At 47.4% G+C, this 22759-nt stretch overlaps 1 protein-coding gene across 1 annotated transcript in view; it reads right to left on the reverse strand.

The window, feature by feature from the left end:
• Window positions 1–4491: 4491 nt before the first annotated feature.
• Window positions 4492–22759, reverse strand: part of C7H1orf21 (chromosome 7 C1orf21 homolog) — a 102129-nt gene continuing 83861 nt past the window's right edge. Inside the window, exons 4-6 of the mRNA XM_058808658.1 lie at window positions 16101–16177; window positions 12562–12622; window positions 4492–5427 (exon numbers count right to left, since the gene is read on the reverse strand). Of these exons, the coding sequence (XP_058664641.1) occupies window positions 5389–5427; window positions 12562–12622; window positions 16101–16177 (177 nt within the window). The 3' untranslated portion in view covers window positions 4492–5388. The remainder of the gene's footprint in view (window positions 5428–12561; window positions 12623–16100; window positions 16178–22759) is intronic.

Genomic DNA, 22759 nt, shown 5'->3' on the forward strand with positions numbered 1-22759 from the left:
AAGCCATTTCCTCATCATCCTCTGGCCCAGTGCTCCTGGTGATTGAAGAAAATGAGCAAAAAAGGCTTAGAAAGGCCTAAAATAGATGAAGAATCTGGGGAAAAGATGCTCAGGTGAGGACAGAAAAGGCATCTCCACCCCGTGCTGGCTCTCCGGCGCTTTTATGTAATGGAGCACGTGGCTCCCCACGTTCCTTGTGGGGCTGGACACGGGTTCTCTGGCTGCCAGGCTGGAGCATCTCCCTCAAATGATGTCAATCTTCACTGCACTGGCATTACAGCATCATAAAAAATTACAGAGCTGCTATTTTGGGTAGCAGCTCTCTCCGAGTCAGTGAATAAATGCAGCTCCATATGACTCACTCCGGGGGATTATTAATAGACACAAAAGCAGAATGCCAAAACCCCAGGAATATGCTCTGTTCCCACATGGAGCTTTCTAGCTTCTTGCAGCAACTGCTCTTGAGAACTTTTTGTCTCAGAATTTAATTCAATATACAGCTACATTAAAAGAATTAAATGTACAAATGTTCCGTTGAGCTCGCACCTCGGAGGCTTTGGCAGGGGCTGCTCTGCAGGGATGAAGGATGGATGCTCCAGGGTGCCAGGCTCCATCTGGGATGGCAGGGTGGAGAAAGGGAGTCATTTCAAGAGGGAAGAATCACAGGGAGTCATTCCAAGAGGGAAGATTCACAGGCTTCTCCTTTTGCTGCCATGCGTGTCCATGGGGCTGGTGCTGGAGTTGGCTTCTGTGAAGGAGGTTCACAGTCCCACATGTGTTGATGATGAAGATGATGATCCTGAGGATGATGATGGTGACTCTCCCATCTTCAAACTCAGAGTGAGCATTTCCCTGGATGTCATGGGTAGATGTGTGCAGCTAAATTGAAAGAAAATATGATTTTTTTATAAAGCAAAGACATGAACATCTTTGAGTTCTATCAACTTTCCCATCTTGAAGAACCCTGAGCTGGGGCTTCTTTCCCTTTGCTACAACAGCACAGTAACAACAATAGGAATTTCAATCAGGGCTTACCCAACTTTTTTGATGTCTCATTTCCCAAAAACAAAGCAAATAAGGTGCCCTTCCAAAGTCATCCCTGCATTTCTTGTCTCCTCTTCCCCGAACTCCTACAGAATTAAACTAAACAGAGAGAGATTTCAACCTGAAAAAGGAGAGTTGCCCAGCAGTACCAGGACCCAAAAGCAGATTCCATAAAGCCACATTAGCAGAAGTGCCACAAATCTGTGGTTTCTCAGTGAACACCCTAAAAATTGCCTGTACCACACAGTGTGGCTGAGATCAAAGCTTTTGATTTTCCAGAGTGCAAGTGCCATTACCTCCCCCCTGGGCTGGGGCTGCCCCAGACACGTAAAAGCTTCTTTAGCACAGGGGATGTTGCTCAGACTCCCCAACACCCCACAAAGGAACTGAGTCAGACAACTGATTCTATAGCCATGGAATTCCCGAATGGTTTGGACTGGAAGGGACCTTAAAAATCATCTTGTTCCATGGGCAACATGGAACAAGGCATGGGCAGGGACACCTCCCACTGTCCCAGGGTGCTCCAAGCCCTGTCCACCCTGGCCTTGGGCACTTCCAGGGATCCAGGGCAGCCACAGCTTCTCTGGGCACCCTGTGCCAGTGTCCCATCACCAAGGTGGAACTGGTAATCACCCTTTTGTGCAAAGCCCATGTGACATCTGCTCTTTGACAGACACACACCTCACCCAGCCTCTCCTATCCTGAAGGCCTGGTGTATCAGCCAGGCTGATCTGGAGTTGAGTCATTGCTGACTCCAAATGGAAGTGACAGGAAATTACTGTTTTACAGACCTGGTAAAACCAAAATAGCTGGGAACAGAATATTTCTCTCCAGGGCCATTCTCATGCGATGACAGCGATGTCTTCGGAGCTCAAACACGACTCCCTGGTGCTTCATGGATCCCTGTGCTCCCAGTTCATCATCCAGAGTTTAAATCTTGCTGTACTCTGGGGCAGTCACCAGGAAAGAGGCACACTGCAAAAAATCCTGGGATTGCTGAGGGCCTGCTGCTCCTGCTTTTACAGGGCATGGAGAGGGGCACTGAGCCAGCCTGGAGTTTGTGGCAAGGCAGGACACAGAGGTGGCTCTGCTGGATCCCGGCAGGGAGACCTAATTCAGAAGAACCAAACCTCTGAATGCAAGGGAAGAAATGGATGTTAATTGGGGGTGGAAGGGACTGGGAGGGGGTGAAGTGGAACTGCCAGTAATTAAACAATTAAACAAGAGATACAACAAGGCCCAAGGCTGGGCCTGGGGTGGGCAGCAGCTCCTCAGTTCCCCTCTCAATGCTTGGGGGAGGCTCCAAGGAGGAAAACCAGCATCACTCAAAGGGCTCTGGACAAAGGAAAATGCACTTCAAGGGACAAGGTTGATTGCAAAACCCCTCCACCACCATTCTCTCCAAGATCCCAGAATATGATGTGGAGCTCAGGAAAAACTGCATCGGCCTCCTGAAGAGAAGATTGGGGCTCAAATCCCTTCCCTGGCATTTTGAGAGGAGCCTTGAAATCCCATCTACAGCCCAGCACAGCATACCAGATAGGAGCAAGTTCTCCTTCCCTTCCCAGCCTCCTTTCTCCACACTGCTGAATGTATTTGAGCAGAGCAAAGCAATGGGGAGGTAGAGCTCCAAGGAGAGATGCATTTCCAGCCAGAGTAATCTGCTTGTATTATTACAGACCTTCAGCTGCCACATACATTTAGACTTCTAAAAAATCTGCCAGGGTTTTGCAAAGGTGGAAGAATTCCAAACCTCCTGCCCATCCCAGTGCCTCCCAGCACCACAGCCCACCCAGGGCTTCCCAAATATTGCCATCTACAGCTCCAGCAGGGAGGCTTTGACTCATCCACAAGTCTGAAGCACCTGCTGCTGGCTGGAATACGAGCACAGGTAAGATGGGAATTGCTTCTCCTCTCTCCCAAAACGTCCAGCGAAGCACAGGTCTCCAGTGCCAGCAGCAGCAGCAAGGAAAATGTTAAATAAAAGAATTATTAAAACTAAGAGGTGGCTGAAAGAAAGACCAGGACGTGTCTAACACAGTGTTTGTGTCGGACATTTACACACAAGATGTTCCAAAACAACAGACCCAAGCCCATCACTCCTGCACGACTGTGAAAGCTTTTCCAAAGTGCTTTGCAGAGAAGGGTTTGTGGGACCAAGACCCAGGACTCTTTATTAATTAAAGTGTTTTAAATAATTGAAATGCACAATCTCTCAGCTCTCCCAAACATAGTCACCTGCTCAAGAGCTGGCATAAATTATGGAAAAAAATCATATCCAGGAGGAGAGAGACATCACCTTGAAGAAACACAACAGCTCTACAGCACTGAGAGATGCCACAGCCCCAGGAACAGCGATGGGATGGGAGGGAGGCAGTGAAACTTTGTCTCCAGGGGGGTCAGGATACTTGGGAGGGGCTGCCTGGCCAATGCAGCTGCTGAAATGAGCAAGGATTTAGGGAAATCAGAGCTGGCTGGTGGGTTTTGGCCACTAAAAGGAAACAGCTGAATACACCATAGAGGACCCTGACACTGAGCTTTTGTAGAGGAATCTGCTGAAGCTCCTGGGTTGTCTGAATCCTGGGACAGCAACCACTGGGCTCAGGCTCAGGCAGCCTGGGGAGCCTGCAGAGCTCAGAAAGCGCTTCTACCTTTACAAACAGGCTGGTTTGCAGCCTCACAAACCTTTACAAACAGGCTGGTTTGCAGCCTCACAAACCTTTACAAACGGGCTGGTTTGCAGCCTCACAAACCTTTACAAACGGGCTGGTTTGCAGCCTCGCAGCTGCTGCAGCTGGATGGGCTCACACCCAGCCCTTAGGAGCAGCTGCCAGGTCTGTCCCCACTGCTCATCCCCAAAATCCAGAGGTAAATCCAGTGCAGGGATGGCAGCAGAGGGAGCTGGGGGCTTCTGGAGATATTCCAGGTACAGTACTGGTGGGGAATGAAATCTTCTGATGTGAACTGTCCAGCCCCACTCAGAGCCCACATTCAGGGAAACCTCTTTAGTCAGGAAACTCAGCAGTAACTCAGAGATCTGCAGAGGTCACAGGTGATCTTTGAGGGACTCAGACCCTTTAGAAGAATCTGATTTTCAAAAAGCCCAGTGAAAAATGGCCAATATTTGGGCTGAGTGCCCCACTCCAGTGTCAGCCACACCCCAGGAGATGCTGTTAATGCATCCCCAGTCTGGTCCACACCCATCCCACAAATGAAATCCACACAGTGACAGCAAACTACACTGGCAAAGCTTCTCCACTGGCTGCAGGGCAAACCCTGCCCCACATGACATCAAAGCTGGAAGAAATATCAGCACAGGTAACAATCTTCTTTGAAATAATAAATACAAAAGCTGTATTTTTTTCCTTTTTTTTTAACTCATGACAGCATTTGTTAAAAATATTACATCTGCTTTTGAGAAGGTAATATCCTCTCCATTTAATATGGAAAAATAAACTCTACAGGACACACAACACATCCCCCCCAGTTGGCACAGAGCTGCTTTAAGAGATCAGATCCACGGGACACATCAAGGCAGAGGAGAGGCTTGGTCTTCCTTGTCCCCAGACTCTTAAAACATCGTGTTGTAGGAATGGTAAAAGACAAGAATACATAAAAACAGTAAAATGTTTATTTTCTTAGAAAAAAAGAGATTCAAAATGATTGTGATCACACTCCCATTCGTGCTCAGCAAAGCCAATACTGCAAGCTTAGTCCTTGATTAAGATACCTTTTAAATGAAACCTTTTTTCCTCTTAAAATACAAGTTCCTGCTCCTGTATCACTTCCAGTATTTCAGTGATAACATGCTTTTAATGGATAATAGTTTCTCAGCTTCTTCCCAGCTGAGAAACAAGGCCTGCCATGGCAAAAACATCCCATCTCCAAAGCTTGGAATCACCAGCACTAACAAGCACTCTGGCCCCAACACGGATGGACACACAGCTCGGGGGTGTTTCTTAGATGCTTGGACGGTCACTTATGGAAGCTTGGTATAACACTACCTCATCTGATAGAAAACAGGCCAGAAGCCTCAATAAAATCAACAACGTCTTTTGGATTAACTTTTAAGGATTTGCTGCGTATCTGGACACAGAAAAAAGTGAGAAGTTGCAACAAGTTTTAACTAGCAGCAACAAAAACAGTTCCTTACGAGTTCTTAGCAATATTCCTCATGTGTTCATTAGGAAACACTGTAACTGAATGGAGCATATAATGTGGAAATGGTCTTCTTCTGTTTATGGAGTGCTGTTCACTCGAGCAGACGTCCCAAAGGTTGTATCCAGAAGGCTGGGTTGGATCTATTTACACTGGAGGTGCTCCGGGGCGAGGGCAGAGCTGGCACTATGTGACATCCTCCTCCTCTGAACAGTAGTCACGACCCTGCAGGGACAAAGGCCAGGCAGTTGGTACTTGGAGAAGCACACAGCAATAAATCCAGGCAACACTTGCTGAGAGCAGTGCTCTGAACCTGGGGGGTTTAAATTCAGAGCTGGGCAGAAACCTCAGACACAGGGAACTGGCAGGAAACCAGGAGGGGAGACACTTCCCTTTCTGTCACTATTAATCTCATAAACATCATCCCCCACATAGTGAATTCCAGGGGGGCTCCAACAAACTGATTTACAAACCAGCTTTATGCGAAGATCCACCTTGATGGACACAGCCCCGAGATTTGTTGTGAAAGGATAATCTCTGAGGCAAAAGCAACAAAGCACATAATCCTATGAGCAGCACAAGGCAGCTGCTGAGAACAAGAATCCCTCATCTGATAACCCCAGCAGAAGTTTAACCCCAGAGCAAAGATGCCATTGGTATTGAAATGAAGCTTGTACTGCAGGGGATTCAGCCTAAGCTTCACCAAACATGGATTTCTTATCAGGCCAGTCATGTAATGCCTTCTATCCCATCCCAAACACAGGTGTTGGTGTGGAGCAGCATCTCTCTGGGTGTTTATTCCCTTTGGGATGGCCTGGAGCAGGCACATCCCATCCCATCCCTCCCTACCAGCTCCTGCAGAGCACCAGGAAAGGAGCCACTGTCCCTGCTGCCCTGCACAAAACCAGCTGGAGCTGAGCTGCTCAGCAGAGGCCACACAGGGCATCTTGCATCAAACAAGTGCCTCAAGTGCAGGACCCAACATGTGCACCTCTGGACCATTCCCCATTGCTCCTGGGTGCATCACCTGAGCACCTGGAGAAGGAGAGCCAGAAAGACACAAAAAAAGGGAGGGATGTTTGGTAGGAGTGATCTGTTGATTTGGGGCACACAGCTGGGCTGCACATCTGGAACAAAGGCTCCAAAATGTCTCTGCAGTCTCAGTGCCAATGGTGGGACTGCAGAGCTGGCTTTGCTGGAGCCCAGACCCAGCAATGTGCAGGGCTCTGACAGCTCCCAGTGGCCCAGCACTGAGAGCAGAAGGGTTTTCTAAGTACAGTAAAATAGCCCCCAAGAGACTCATCAGCCCAAGTTCCAACTCAGCTATCACTGACCCAGAAAGAAAGGGGAAAAATTACATTTTTTTAACTAAAAGCTGTGACTCAAAAAGAAGGAACACTGAAAGTCTTTGCAGTGAAGCACAAATATCTCGGTTTTCTCCAGGGTAGGGAGCACATTTGGATAAATCCAGGAGACTGAGCTGGTGGTGATGAAGGCTTTGTCCAAAACGCTTCAGAGCTGTGAAAGGCAGCAGCAGTGACTGAGGGCTGAGCTCAGAGCATCTCCAGGACATCCCTTCACTCAAGAGGGAGCCCCACGGCGCAGCACTCCCCACTGGAGGCCATCACTGCTATTAAAGCCTGGAGCAGACCCAAATCTGACAGAGGAAAAGCCATCCTGCACTTTCCCCTTCTACTCCTCCTGCTTCTGGGTGTGCTCCCTGGCTGCCAAGGGCACCAGTTCTCAAATGGACACCAAGAACTGCTCCAAACCAAGGTGCTGAGCCAGTCCTGGCCATGGCACAGACACAGCAGCTCCCAGCAAGGCCTGGAGGCCACCAGGAGCTGGGCTGGTCCTTCCAGATACATCACATCCACCTGCACTCTGCTGGGCATGGGGACACATCACACACACCTTCTGGTGGTCTGGCCAGCCCAGGTGATGCCCAGACTAAAGTGAGTCCCAGTGGTGCCCAACAGAGCTTGGGTATAAATGTCACTCCCCAAATGCATTTCTGTCAGTAATAACAAGGTCAGCACTGCTCAGGGAGATCAGAGAAGGAATAATGTGCCCTGTTGGCACAGCCCTCCCCACTGCACCAGAAACGCAAGACAAGGGCTGTGCCCTCAGTGCTCCCTGGGAGGGGCTGGCAGAGGGAAGGCAGCTTCAGCCACAATCCAGTGAAATACTCTAAAATGTCCATTTTTGGCCTGTGGGTTGTTTCAGAGGATGCCTCCCAGATGCTGGAGGAGATGATCCCCTGGTCACTGAGAGGCTGCAGTGCCTGAGATGGGAAATGGTCAGCTCAGAGCTGGCAGAAACCGCCCTGCTCCAGTGCTGCAGGGGCTGGACCAGGTGGCCTTTAAAGGTCCCTTCCAAACCAAACCTCTCTCTGATTGTACAACTCCATGGCTGTTAGTCAAATTCTGTCTGGGGGAGCAGGCTCCTGCATCCAGAGGGGCCACAGGCACGGAGCAGGTGGCTACTAAAGGAATGTATGGGCCACCCATGGACCAAGCAAGTTGTGGGGTCAATCTGCATGGGCCATTCACTTCAAAGTTGGCCTCAATGATTCATGTGGGTCCCTTCCAATTCTGTGGTTTCTGAGAAGTTTTAATGATTGAAAGTGTAAATGAACTATGTTGGGGAAGATGAGAACTGTACTATGTGCCTCCAAGTCCAGCTAATCCTTGAGTAATCCCATCTCCCACCTCTGCAGTTTCAAAATACAACTGTCAGCTTCTGTGGATGTCCACAGAACACCAGGAGTGTTTCTAAATGAGTGAGTGAATTTAAGCTAAATTAAAGAGCAGCCTGATGTGCTTTTCCTGCTGCCTGCTCCCAAACCAGAGGGGCTCATCCCCCTCTCTCCCCTTGCTGCACCTCCAAAGTGCCCCCCTCCTGATGCCCCTCCAGGGGATGCTCATGGTATCCTTTAAGGGAATAAAAAAGAGAAAGAAAAAACTCGCAGGAAAAAGGCCTTTTCCCCATTGTGTGGGTGACAGGCCAATAAACAACCTGGCTCAATGGCCCCTTGTGCCTGAGGAGTGGGCAGGCAGGGAGGGACAGGAGCGTGAGGATGGAGGGGATGCAGGGGAGGGAGAGAAGGAAGGGGAGGCAGAGGAGGCAGAGCTGGAGAGGGCCAGCATCAGCCCTGTCTCCTGTGGGCTGAGGGGCTGGGGACACAGTGCCCCCTTTGAGGGCCCACTCTGGGAACCCTTTTCACCAGGCTGGTTTTGTTTACAGCTCCCAGAAAAGACGGCAGGAAAATGCCGGGAGGCGGCACTAAATCACAGCGTACTCATTTCTGTCCCTTTCTCATTTTGTTGGGAAAAATCAATGGAGTCATTAAGAGCAATCCACTTTGCTAATGAGTTTCAGCTTAATCACCGTGCCCTGGGTACTACGTGGGGCTGGCAGCCCTCTCCCAAGGGCACTCCCTTCCCTCCATCCCACACAGGGAGCTGCCTTGTGCCCCCTCCCTATGCCATCACTGACCAGGGATGCAGGAGCTGCTGCCAGCCATCCTTCCCACGGGATGGGTGCTCTCCCACCAGCTCCAGGTGAGTGCATTGGTGCAGAAATCCCTGCACATCCACCCCAACACAGTGCTGGTGCTCAAGACCAAGCTGACCCAGGAGAGAACCCAGGTCATTCATTCACTTGGCTGAATACCAACACAAATGGCCTGATGCCAGGACATGTTTCTATCTTCTGAATCAGAGCTGATAGTTCAACACCAGATTTATCCCACCACAGGAGTGCAGTGATTGTCCCAGTCCTGGCTGCAGCCAGTGGAGACCATTTCTGCTCTGCTGGGCACAGCAGATCTCAGATTTATCCAGCAGAGTTCCCTTTATGAGGGCTGTTCAGTCACTCTGTGCCTCCTCTGCTCTCCAAAGCCACATTTCTGTGTATTTCTGCCTTCACTCTCAGGTCAAGCAAATCACTTGTACTCCTGACCCACATCTTTCTAATTTACTCCAGGGAATGCTCTCCTCGAGCTTAATTGCTGCTATTACCTGTTGCTCATCCTCCACTGGAATATATTTCTGTGATTTCAGGCTAATTTTCAATAAATGATGATAATGCTGACAGCAGATGAGCTGCCTCCTTCCCACTGCCTGTCTCTGTTCCATCTCCCCCTGAACTCTGGATCACAGGTGCTTTTTGTCTCCCAAAGCAAAGCCTGTGACTGTTGCCAATAACCCCAGTGAGTGGGAAGCCCCAGGAGGACTCTCTGCAGCTGCTGCCAGATGTTGGGAACATTTCTGAGCCTGCCCTGCCACCTCTCAGGGCCTTGTGCTGCACACAGCTCCTTGGTGTTCCCTCTGCTCTCCTCTCCATGCTCTGCCACAGGTCAGAAAGTGTCTGGACAAGGTTTTTTGGAACATGGTGGGATTCTTGGGGTTCTCCTGTGAGCTGGACTCCGTGGTCCCTGTGGGTCTCTGCCAGCTCAGGATATTCTAACTACACACTAACTACAGCTTCTTGTGCTGTCCTCTGCTCAGCCCTCTCCAGCTGCTCCCCTCTAACCTATAACTCTGGCTTGGGAGTATTTTTACCTCAAATCCTCCTGTTTCTGAAAGGACTGGGCTGACTCCAGCAGAACCAATATCCAAGCCCACATTGGAGCCTGACTTCCACATTCCCAGCCAGTCCTACCCCAGCCCTCATCCCAGAATTTCCTCCTTCCTTCCAGCAATCCCTCTGGATGGCATTACCACCACCACAGGCAGCTCTGTACGTGCCAGCTCAGGCCCAGCCCCTGAAGCAGGGACAGACTCACTCAGAGACAGAGCAGATGTCCCCCTCTGAACGCCTCACAGTGTTTTGACACTGAATTTTGGTAGACAGAAGCTCTGTGCTTCATGACATTCTGCTTTTTACCTTCAGGTGACATTTGCAGGAGGCAGAGCAGCTTTGCAGGGGCAGCCAGGAATGCATTGCTGGGGGCAGAAGCTCTCCAGACTGTTTCAATAAGGCTTCTTTTGATCTCCAGGACTCACAAGCACTTCCTGTGTGTAACACCAGCCTGTGTTCTTTCCATTTCCCACCCTGGCTGCAGAGTTTTATTCCACACAATGGCTGTGCCAGCTCCAAGCCCCCTCCTGCCCAGTGCTCACACTTCAGAGCTGCTGCTGGGTTCTTGCATTTGGTGACCCTGGGGGGATCTCAGTGGAGATGAGGGTGTTTTTTTGCTCCTGACTGGAGTCTCCATCACACATCCAACAGCCCTGGTACCCACAGGAACACCACAAGGGTTGGGACCTCACCAGGCACAGGCAACACCCCCCACACCTCCACAGAGCTTTCCAGCTGATAGAATCCTGCTCAGTGTCTGCTGCTGCCCTCCATCTCCCTGCAGAAGGCACTGAAAATGCTATTTAAGGATCAGACAAAGCCCCTCATATTTTCCAATCTTTTTTGGCATTTGTGACAACACTTAGAAAAAAAGCGTGTTCTGAGCAAAGATGAATTAAAAACCCCAAAAGTTCTCCAATGAAGATTATTTCCTCAGGCACAGGAGGTCCCCAGGGAACACAAATCCCACATTCAGCTGCACATTAACTCCTGCCAATCCCATCAGCTGTCAGCAACTTGGTCTCTTTGACAGATAAACTGTGGATTTCCTCTGAACAGACAATCTCCTGATCCCCAGGATAAATTATCCCCAAGATAAATTAGCCCTGGAGATCACCTGGGAACAGCTCAAAGGGGATCCAAATAGCTCCAAGCACAGGGGACAGGGTCAGCTGCACCTCAGTGTGGCAGCTGGGGAATGAGGGTGTTAGTGCCCTGACCTCAGGAACAAAAATTAACCAAAATTCATAATTAGGTACAGCCTGATGGCATTGTCTGGTCTGCAGATAAGACACATCTTTGGAAAATCCATTTTACTGGAGATTCTGTGCTCAACCTTCTAGAAGGTGATGATGTCCAGGAAAAGCAACCTGAATATTCATAGGGTGATGCATTTATTCAAAGGAGATATAGCTGTATTATGGATATGTAGAAATTCTCATTTTAAATGCATTAGGTTACATAAAATCTCACCCCTGTGAAACACTGGGTACAGAAATATTCTTCTCAGGAATCTATGAACTCCTCACTTTTACTCTTCCCCTTTTATGTCTTCTTTTGTTTTTATAATTCTTATTCTTTGAGAGGAAAGTAACAAATGTGTTTCTTGGGACAAATACAAGATGCACCCACTGGAGCACTCTGAGTCCTGGGACCAGGAGTGCTGGCAAAAAAGGCACAAGTTCAGAGCCAGCAAGCAAAAATTTCCTTCTACTCCACAACCCAACATGACAACTTAATAGAACAGAACAGAAAAGAGCAGAAGAGCAGACTAGACTAGACTAGAAGTATTTCATTTGGAGGGGACCTACAATCATCAACTGCCTGAGCACTTCAGGGCTGACCAGAAATTACAGGGTGCTGTTAAGGGCATTGCCCAAATGTCTCAAACACTGACAGGCCTGGGGCATCCAGCAGCTCTCTGGGAACCCTGTTCCAGTGTTTGACTTCCCTTTCCATAAAGGAATCCAGTCTGAAATATCCAGTCTGAAACTGGGAGTACAAATTAGTACTCAGTGTACTGTACTCAGAACAAATTAGTTCCTCAGTGTACTGCTACTGAGGAAGCAAATATTTAATATAAAGTATTTAAACAAGATGCACAACTCCCAAACAGGCAGTGTGAAGAGTAAATTGGTGTGTGAACATCAGCTCCCCCATCTTCCTCCCTCATACTCCCAAGGATGAGCTGTGCTCCAGCTCCTGCACTGCTGTCTCAGTGGAGCCAAACGTGTCATTTAAAAGCTTTCTGAAACACAAAAGCTGCTCTCAGGACAGCTGAGATATGCAAAGAATTATTCATTCTCTTCTTCCAAACATCTCCAGCACCATTATTTCACTGGCACAGCCCTGGGGAACACTCACAGCCACACCATCCCTTGGAGCCAGTGGCTGTTTCGAGGAGATTCAGCAAGAATTCCTGGGCTATTCCAGCCACTACAGCATTAACACTCCAGTTGTGATGAAACATCAAATCAGCAATGACGTAAAACCCCACTTTTACCCAGCATGTATGTCCTGAACATCTGAGTTACCCTGCCATGAATCCCAGACTGGTGACATTCCCCCAAAACAAAGGATTCTCTCAGAACCCCCTGCAAACTCTTCACCCTCCTGGTCTTCTTTGCACTTGAGCTATCTAACCAAGGAGCTGGAGGGGAAATCTTGGGCCAGACCCCTCCAAACCATGGAGGACACAGAGAGCTGCAGCAGGCAGGTCACTGTCCTCCCCATGCATCCTGAGGGACACTGGATGCTCACATTCCTGTGCCTTACCTTTTCAATTTTTTCATCAAGCATTCTGAAGAATTCCTGTTGGCTTTCAGAGATGTGCATGCTGGAAGGCAAAGAAACAGTATCAATACCAACAGCATTTATCCCATTATAGAACATTATAGAAGAATGAGAGACCCCCCTCCTTCAGGACAGAAGGTTTTCCAGGACTGCCAACCTCACCACCACAGAATGAGACACCAACAACATGACATTAAAGACTCTGTCCTCTTGTCCTGCCACTTGTAATGGGGGAGAAAAGACTGACAACTGCTGTCCCCTCCTGTCAGGAGCTGTGCAGAGCCACAAGGTCACCCCTGAGCCTCCTTTGCTCCACGCTGAGCCCCTTTCCCAGCTCCCTCAGCCCCTCCTGGTGCTCCAGACCCTTCACTTCTACCAATTCTTCAGCACCAAGAGGCTCAGTGACATGATTTTGCATTAGTAAAGAGGGCTGGAAAACACTCTTTTTTCATTGTCTATTAAATGCTGATGGTCACACAGGACCACAGGTCCTTCCCCATAGGGAACCTGCAAGCTAAAAACCCAGACAGGATGAGGAGACACAGAAAGGGTGACAGGTGTTTATCTATGGGGCAGGTGTTTATGGGTTTTTGGAGTGTTTATCTGTGCTAGGGGATGGTGAGAGCCTCCCTCCTGCAGGAAGGTGAGGCTGGAGCATCCTCTGGAGCAGCAGCAGGGAGGAGCACTGGGCCCCCAGGGAAATGTGCCAGGGACTCCATGTGCAGCACAAAAAGATGCAGAGAGGGGAGGATGGGGACCGGAGCCAGCGGTGACAATGATGCCAAATGGTCAGAAGGACACACAGCTCTTGGAGCCGTTCCCCAGCACACAAAGCTGGCTTGGCTTGCTGAATTCCCACCCATCCCCTCTTCCTCAGAGGGATCCTTTCAGCTGTAATGAGTTAATGCTCTCCCTGAGTGCCCAAACCCGGGGCTGCACTTCCCCACAAAGCTCAGCATTGAGCCCTCCCTGCTATGGGCTGAACGTATACAAAGATCTGCTTATGTGGGACATAAATGGAGCTCAGTTCACACCAGGAGGGCTCAGAAATGGCATTAAAACCTAAAGCTGGTGATTCAGGAGCAGGAACAATTCACCTTTCAGTGGTTGAGAGAGTTCCTGTCCCCAGCTGTCTGCCTGTTCCTCAGGTTCCCACCTCCTCCTCAGATGGGGAAGAGATGCTCTTTTTGGGACAGCTGACCCCATCACCTGCACATTCAGGTGCCTTGTAGAGGGATTTTAGGGCAGTGCAGTGCTTTCTGAGAAGGCAAGTGCTTGAAAAATAGTCTTGCCTTTACAACATCATAAATCCAGTTTCTAATAAAATAATACTGTAGTGACTCACCCCAGCCATAATTCATAAGAGAACTAAAAGAAGGCAGGGGAAAAAAAGGAGTATTGTGTATGTATTTTCAGTCATATCCCTGAAAATTCCCACAGGATAATCCTACAGATCAGCTCCAGTGGAAGATGTCCCTGCCCATGTCATGGAGGTTGGGTTAGCTGATTTTCCATGTGCCAACCCAAACCATTCTGAGAGTTTGTGATCTGGCAGGGTAAAAGTGGTCTGAAATAACCACTTCCATTTGATGCTTCAGGCTGCTGTCAGTCCCTGGGTTATGAACCTGTCCCAGGGTACTTGGTGGCTGTGTTTGATCATTCAAGGTGTCAGGGAGTGAGTTTGGTGATGAAAAGAGAGAACAAGTGTCTGTGAGGTCAGAGCAGAGTGCAGGGGAAGCCCTGAAGGTGTGGCAGGTACCAGGACTGGGTGTGAAGAGGAAGGACCAACCCTTCTCCCTCTGCCAAAGACCCCCATAAAGCTACTGCTGGCTCCCTACATCCCCTGGTTTTAGAGTCCAAGGCTCTGGATGGAAAAATCTAAATCCTCCTGCAGGGGGAAGAGCCCTCACAATCTTACTCTTCAGCTGACATCAAAATATTGTAAAGGAATTTATAATTTGGCACTTAGTCCATCTTTTGTTTAGAAGTAACACCCATTGTACCAGAACAGTACTGTAAGATCCATCTAATGATCTATCTATTAATTTCTGCTCTTCCAGCTGAGTGGATCTTTTCCACCCAATGCCACCCCACCCTGAAGTCAGAATTGTCATGGCTTTTAGATGATAAACCTTAAAATAAAAATTGTACATCAGAACAGCTGTTTGCTGACTTGGCAATTAGCAACTCAAACACATGTGGCCACTTTATTACTAAACAGAAATGCAGTGGTAGGTTGGGCAAACAGCAGAGCCTTGGGCAAACACTGGAGGTTCTACCCAACAACCTTATGTTACATTCTGCACCTCTCTGGGAGTTTCCTTATTTTTGCAGGTCTGTGATAGAAATATTTATCTCTCTCAATGCAATGTAAAAACCAGGCTTTTTGGTCAGTTCTGATTTCTGCAGGGACTTTTCAAATTAGAGTTTTATGAAGGAATGGAAGCCATGGCCCCATGCAATTCCTCTGCCGTGGATGTACCAAAAGATGACCCAATGAAAGAACAGCCTTTTTCTATCCCAGAGTAATTAACCTCATGTTAGAGCATCTTGAATACATCTCTGACCCTGCTGGGAAGGACTGAGCCACAATAATGAAGCACAGCTTTGCTGAAGAGTGCTTCTACCTCCACCTCCCTACCATGAATTTCTTTGCAATCACATCCAAAGCACTTGGCTTTTCCCTTTCAAAAGGGGCTGAATTACACTGTCAGCTGATTAGGAAATAACTGAAGTTTCCAGACTTGAAATCGTGTTCAAGGCACTTGAGAGGCAGCAAGCTTAGGTTAGTAAGTGCCCTGAGGACAGGGCACAAGGAACAGTATTTCCACTGGTGTTCAAAACCCAGGGCACAAGGAACAGCATTTCCACTGCTGTCCAAAACCCAAATCACAAATCTTTATCACTTGTTCTTCACGCACCGGATATGTGGCTCTGTGTAACCAGTTATTCCTCAGCCAATTAGTGATTAAAATGTAACACTGAGTTAGGAAAGAAATGAGTTACTACTATCAATAACCAGCTCTGCCACAGGAGGCAAATATTTCATGTAACACTGACTGATCCCAGGCAGAACATGGGCATGGAACTGCCAACCAAGCAGCTACAGAACAAGTTCATTTTAACAACCTGACCATTCCCAGTCCCAAGCAGAATCAGCTGCTAATCTAAACCAGGAGCTAGTAAAAACCTCCCTGGGACTGACCCAGCTGTATTTAGGAACATTAGTGGATATAGAGAAGTTTTTCCTGTGTAAGTTGTATGGAAAGCTGAGAAATAACACGGGGTCTTCTCTTGGGCACAACAGGATGCATCTCACCTTTTTTCAAGTCCTGCATCTTTGCTGTGCAAAGGAGAGGATGCTTCCCATCCTTGGGACACAGGTGATCTTACCTCTAGTACTCAGCATGACTTTAGGGCTGCTGGGTCATCTGGTCTTTGCCTAGGCAGTAATTGTGAACCTCACAGACACTGCTTATATTTATCTTTATTTTGATTTAAACAACAGAAATTGAACTTACTTTGCTCTGGGTTGATGTACTAATCCTGGGATCTCTTTATTAGATTTAAGTCTTGAATTTGAACTGGCACTTTTTTCCTGAAACACACAAAGAGCACACAACAGCATCAGTATTTATGAAGCACACAAAGGTGACAGGCATTTGTCATCAGGGTGTCACACCTGGCTGGGTCCAGGCTCAGCTGAATGAGAAAAGCTCAGCAAAAATGAAATTAAAGGTAACACAAGAGATGAAATGACCCCAGGTGGGCAATTTTTAAACACCCTGGGCTCAGTGGCATGTGGAATTGCCTCTGGGTCACTGATGAAATCCAGGGATCAAACTCCAGGCTGGCCGGTAACTCTCCAGCAGGCCCTGGAAAATGGGAGGGTGCTCATATAAATCAATAGCAACAGCAGGCTCCAGCTCCCTCAGAGCAAGGCAGAGCACTGGGAACGCAGTCCCAGAGTCAGCCAGCACCCCAGGCTGGCTCAGAGCAGAGTGGGAAACATCAGCAGCAAGGAATGTCTGCAGGAGGAAGCACAGGTCAGATGTGCTGGGAAAGAGCAGCAACTGCTCAGCCACGAAACTGGGCACAAGGGGCCCAAGGAAGCAAATCAGCTCTGGAGATCCCCAAAATAAGGATGTGGGGATGCTGGAGAGAGTCCAGGGAAGGCCACAGAGATGTGTCAAGGTCTGGAGCCCCTCTGCTCTGGAGCCAGGCTGGGAGAGCTGGGGGTGCTCACCTGGAGAGGAGAAGGCTCCAGGGAGACCTCAGAGCCCCTGCCAGTGCCCAAATGGGCTCCAGGAGACCTGGAGAGGGACCTGGAACAAGGGAGGGAGGGAAAAGACAAGGGGTAATGGCTTCCCACTGCCAGAGGGCAGGGTCAGATAGTATATTGGGAAGGAATTGTTCCCTGTAAGGGTGGGAAGGCCCTGGCACAGGGTGCCCAGAGAAGCTGTGGCTGCCCCTGGATCCCCGGCAGTGTCCAAGGCCAGGTTGGACAGAGCTTGGAGCAACCTGGGGCAGTGGAAGGTGTCCCTGCCCATGGCAGGGGTGGCACTGGATGGGTTTAAGGTTCCAAACCAGTCTGTGTTTACAGACAAGAACACAACCCTGTCCTTTGCAGAGGACCAGAACCATTAAAAACATCTTTAAAAAGGCCTGGGAGGGGAGAGTTGAGAGGCAGCACTGCTTGGTAAGACCTCATCATCACCTCATGAGCTTCTGTAACCCAAAATTAGTGCAAACATCTATCTCTTATCTCCAAAATCCTTCACAGGGATACAGCCCCTTTCAGATCTCCCCAGTGCCATGTGTTAGGGAAAGCTGCTGCTGAAGATGGGAGAGGTCTGAGTCAAATCTCAGAGCTCACCCTCTCCACAAATCCCTCTGAATTCCTTAGGCACATCACACCCATGGCAATTTAAGAAACATAAACCCAAGAATCAGTGGTTTTGTGGGTAATTTTGGTGGTTTTATTTAGCCTTATTTAGTCTTTGAATGTCTGAATCACACAAGATTTTGGAAAGGGCTACTAAATCACTGAATTAAAAAAAAAAAAGGAGGCTGTCTAGCAGTTAATATTTTAAGGAATAATTCTACAAGGGCTGTAAACATCAACTGCCTCAGCATATTTAACACTGTTTAATGCATATCTTCTAATCCTCCTAACCAGGGAACAGTGCCTTGCATGAAAATAGCAGTGAGAGAGAAACAAGCCCTTCTTCCAGGCCTTAACAAGGGTGTCAGTGTTTGCTACACCCCACCAGCCACTGCCTGCTCAGCATCCTGTGATATCACACCAGAGCAGCAGAACAAAAAACAAAATCACTTTTTTCAAAGCATCTTCCAATCTCAACAGTGCTAGGAGGGTGTGACATGTACATGTTGTGTGTGATGAACACATGTGTCTGTACACAGACACACAACCCATGAGCTCATGTCTGACTCACATGGCTGTCAGAGCAGAACAAAAAGAGAGGCATGGGTCTCATGGAGAAGAGAACAAAGCCATAAATCAGCTGAGGCCCAGCCTCCTGAGCCTTCATCCTCAGATCCACTCCATGGGATGGGAAGGGAAGACTCTGATCTACAGCTCCTGTGTTGGAAGCTGTGATAAATCAAGGCAGCACAAACTCAGCTTTCCACATCTCTGCTCGTGGCTTGGTGTCAGTGCAGCTCCATCAGGAGCTGGAGTCAGTCCAAATCCCAGCCTAAAGAAAATTCTGGCACTTAGCAACAAATGGAAAGACACAAGAAAAGTATATGTTGCCTTCTCACTGTGGGTCCCAGAGCAATATTCAGAATATTAACTGACACATATGGGGAAAAGAGAAATAAAATTCCTGTTTAGCTGACTTCAAGATTCCAGAGTTTACTCTTTCCCTCCTATTGCTCCTGTTAATTACCACACCTCAATTATCTACTACATTTCTCCTATTTAAGCAAAGAGTATGTTATCTTTTCCATCTGTTGCTCAGCAGGAACAGACAAAAAAGGAAGAGTTAAGAGAAAAATAAAACCCAAGCAGGTCTCAAATTGGCTCATTGCTTTGTTTATAACTCTTATTTACAGCAGTGATATTTCATTACAGCAGTGATCGAAATATTGGCTTGGATACAAATAGATATTCAAAAATAATTCTTCCAAATGCAAACAAATACAATATTTTTTCCTCATAGCTCTGAAGACAAACTGACTCATCAGAAATTAATGGCTTGGCTTCTAATACTGAGCTAACAAAAACACCTTGAAGTGCTTTAATGCAGTCAGATTGTTCTTCCAGACTGACTTGACTTTGGCTGAAGGGTCACTTCTGGCAGTCCAACCTCATTTTCTCCCTTATTTAACATTAAGTAAGTTACCATGCACCAGAAGAACCATAACTGGTTTTTGAGACCTAATCTATTGCAAACTGAAATGAATATGCAGAAGCTTGGTTTTAATCGAGCTCTGCTTATAAGGATTATTTACAATAAATGCAGCAAATGCTGCCCCACACCACAGGCTTGAAAGGAAATCCCCCAGCATGCTGCATTTGTACAGCAGCAGTAGCAAAAAAGGAGAATAGTGGACATTTTATTCCACATTATTTTGCAATTAATCATTATCAAGGTAGGGCTGTCATCCAATCAAGGTGATTTCATGTGATAGATTTGTTAATTATTGTTAATTCCTCCATAAAAGATGCACCATCTCCAGGATTTCAGGGCACTAACAGATGGCAGTGACTCTGCTGCCAGATGCTATTAACACAGCAACAGCCACTACTGCCATTATAATTAAATATCTGTCAACATTTCCCTTGATGCCTCCCCTCTGACGAGCCCATTTCTAGAGACATGTGAACTTCATTTGAAGTATTTTGCTTTTCTTCATAAAGGCTGCCACAGATTGACTCAGGTAAGCTGCTAACAGTCCTTGTAAAATAATATTCCTGATTTATATCAAGATGACACTTTCCTTCAAAGGAGCCAACAGCACCTTTAGCTGCTTTCTGGACCTGAGCAAATCATCATTAAAGTCAGTTAGAGGAAAAATGAAGCATTTGTTTTCTCTTTATGCCATAAAATATTCTTAAAAATAATTGTTTTTGAAAAGGAGGAATGAAATGCATCAGTTAGAAATGGACTGAATGATGAGATGTTAAATTTCAATATGCCAGCCCAGCAATTTTTAACCTCACTCAGTCCTGAGCACCAGGCTCAGGTAGTAATATCTCTCATGGGCTGTCAGCATGCATCAGGATGAACAAGGGAGAAGCACTGACCCATGAGATTTACTCAAGTTTCCTTGCTTTATATGTACTTAAGGGCTCATTTTTTGTGCTATCCTTTGGCAGGAAGAGAGCCTCTCTTCTTTTCTCTACCTACCTAGAAGCAAAACCACCTGAAAACATTATTTAGGGTAACTTTATAACAAAGGGGCAAATCAAATATGGAAAAATCTCAGATACTAGTCAAAGGAGATTATTCTTGGATGCAATTTCATCAGAGGAATCACATTAGCCCTGCCAGAATGTGTACAGGCATCCAGTCCAGGAGGGTGTCAGAAACAGAATGCTTTACTAAATACTCTTGCTGCGCCAGGTCAGCCCAGCATGAAGGAGCTGCCCAAGATGCCCCACCCCTGTCAGTATCCCCATCCTTGGAGAGGTCTAAAAGCTGCCTGGACTTGCCCCTGGGCAGGAGGTTCTAGATAGCCCTGCCTGAGTCACAGGGCTGGACCATGGACATCCAGAGGTCTCTTCCAACCTCATCCAGCCTTTAGTTACATGATAAAGTATAATCAGAGGCTGGGAAAACCCCCTTTTGAGTAGGTTTGTTGAGTTTTATCCCCAAGCAGCAGTGGGAGAGACTGAGGCCATTCAAGCATGCAGCAGCAACCACAGTGCCTGGCATTAATTTTGGGAAAAAAACCTGATTCTGCAAACCCAGCCAGCACCATGCAGTGAGTCTGCACTGACACAGGGAGTGCAACCCAGGCTTGGCAGGGAAAATTCCTGTGCTTTCACCAGGGATTCAAAACGTGTTCCAGAGGGCAGACCTCATCCTGAAACCAGCCACTCAATGGAGCTCCTCCTTCCCAGGAAAACTGCTGGGAAATTCTGCTGTAGGAACTCCAGCACCTGGAATGCAATATGGAAAAGCAGGGGTCGTAAAGCCCAAAAAAACCCCAAACCTTTACTCAAAATGGGATAAAAACAGGTTAAAAAAAAGAGAAATGTGTAAATCCTGAGCAGCTTCCTGCAGCCCACCAAAAGGCCTCCATTGCTGTGAAGACAGGGAATGCTGCTTTCAGTGTTTATTTACCAGTCATGCAGAGGGGCACACACGGTGAGTGGGGCAGTAACACATTGATAATTCTTTTTAAATGCTTTTGAGATGTTAAAAACTGTGAAGGGATTATTTTCAGAAGAACATCTAACACCCTCTTTACACTCAACTCAAGCTGCAAGAGCTCAAAAATCAGAAAAATCCAGCCAAAAGTATAAAGTCAGGGGGAAAATAAAGAAGAAAACAAAGGAAGATGAAGGGAAAAGCTCTCTCTGGAGTGAGTTGCAGGGCTTCTCCTGCAGTACCTAAATATAGCTCACCCTCAGCCCAAGACAGTGGCCTTTGAGCTTTGATGGAGGACATCATTGAAGAGCAGGAGATAAAAAAATGAGGGCAATTCCCAGCACTGAAGGGTTTTCACAGAGTATGTGTTTACTAAGTCTAATGGCTACAACTTTCTACGCATCCTCATCATCTTTTCTCCCAGGCAATATTAGAAAGTCTGGGCTAATTAGTTACAGTAATTCCAGTTAATTCTGTCGAGTAGCAGCCAAACACCAGAGCTTTGTGTGGAAAGCAGACATGGGAGCAGCAGCTGGCCTGATGACAGGGAATTAGGGCAGGTAAACAAAAGAAATTACAAATAAGGCACATAAATGATAAATAAGTCCTACCAATAAATCCTGCAGGGAAACTCTGCCCTGCACATTGCCATCCTGCTCCCTTTCAGAGCTCTGAGCTTTTATCAGCCCACATGGGTGAATCCTTGGGGTTCTTTATAGCTTGGGACACCAAGGTCCAGAAAAATAAAATCTGGATTTCCATCTCAAAGTTCCTTTCTGCACACAGACTGATAAAACTTAAGGTGTCCCTTAGAGAAAACAAGAGGAGTAATCACTGGTGAAATGCCTCTGTTGTGAAATATGAGGACTATGCTGCCCTGACAATCAGGGTTTTCTGGTTCCTTCAGCCTCCACAGCACTCTAAAAGGTCAGCCAGGATAAGAAAATGAGCACAGTAGAGATAAATAAAGCCAGAACATTGTCTCCAAAGGTGCATGAAGTTTCAGGTGACATGGGAAATTGCCTTGCTCCTGCAAGGAGCCCTGCTCATCCATGTAATAACCCCAGAGAGCACGGCAGGAAGCAGAGGAAGGGACACGTCTGCAGGACCGCCAGCAGGAGGGGATTTGCAGAATGAAGATACAGAACATCCCCTCTCCTTGGCAGGAGGCTGAAATCTGTCCCTCACTGCTGTATGCCCCAGAAATCCAGGTGGCAAGGTGCCTTAGAGCACAAGGAACAGTGGCATCAAAATATATCCAAAATACTGCAAACAAAATGCAGGAAGGGCAGGAAGAAGACCTGCTCTCCAGCTCTCATTAATATACCTGATCTTCAATGGCTTGGGTACATCAGACTGGTTGAAACTTTTATCTAGCAAATAAAAAACAGATAGAAAAAAGTTTAAAACTCCATTGCTGATGACGTGGAAGACCAGGCTGACTCTTGAGGAAACCTCAGAGAACATTTGGCAACAAAAAGCACTTGGCAACCTTGCACTTCTGCAGGTATGTTGCTCTTCTGGATTGTTATCTAGAGCCACCCTAGACAACAAAACCTGGCTCAAAAATTAATTTTCTGCTTAATAGTTCTCTGTGCCATCAACTATTCTGTCTCTCTGGCTTAACCAGCTTTTATAGAAATACACTTATTTATAGTAAATGCAGATATTACTCATGCTCCCAGTTCCTCATGCGTGTCTCCTGAAGGCCGTTTTCCACCAAGTGCAGCAGCACAGAAAGAGCTGGCAATGAGCATGAAACAACAGGACTGGATAAAGTCTGTGAAACATTGACAGCCAGGGACAAATGGTGTGAGAGGGAGTTGGGGTGTCAGGGT

The sequence above is a fragment of the Ammospiza caudacuta genome, chromosome 7, assembly GCF_027887145.1.
Source record: "Ammospiza caudacuta isolate bAmmCau1 chromosome 7, bAmmCau1.pri, whole genome shotgun sequence".
NCBI lineage: Eukaryota > Metazoa > Chordata > Aves > Passeriformes > Passerellidae > Ammospiza > Ammospiza caudacuta.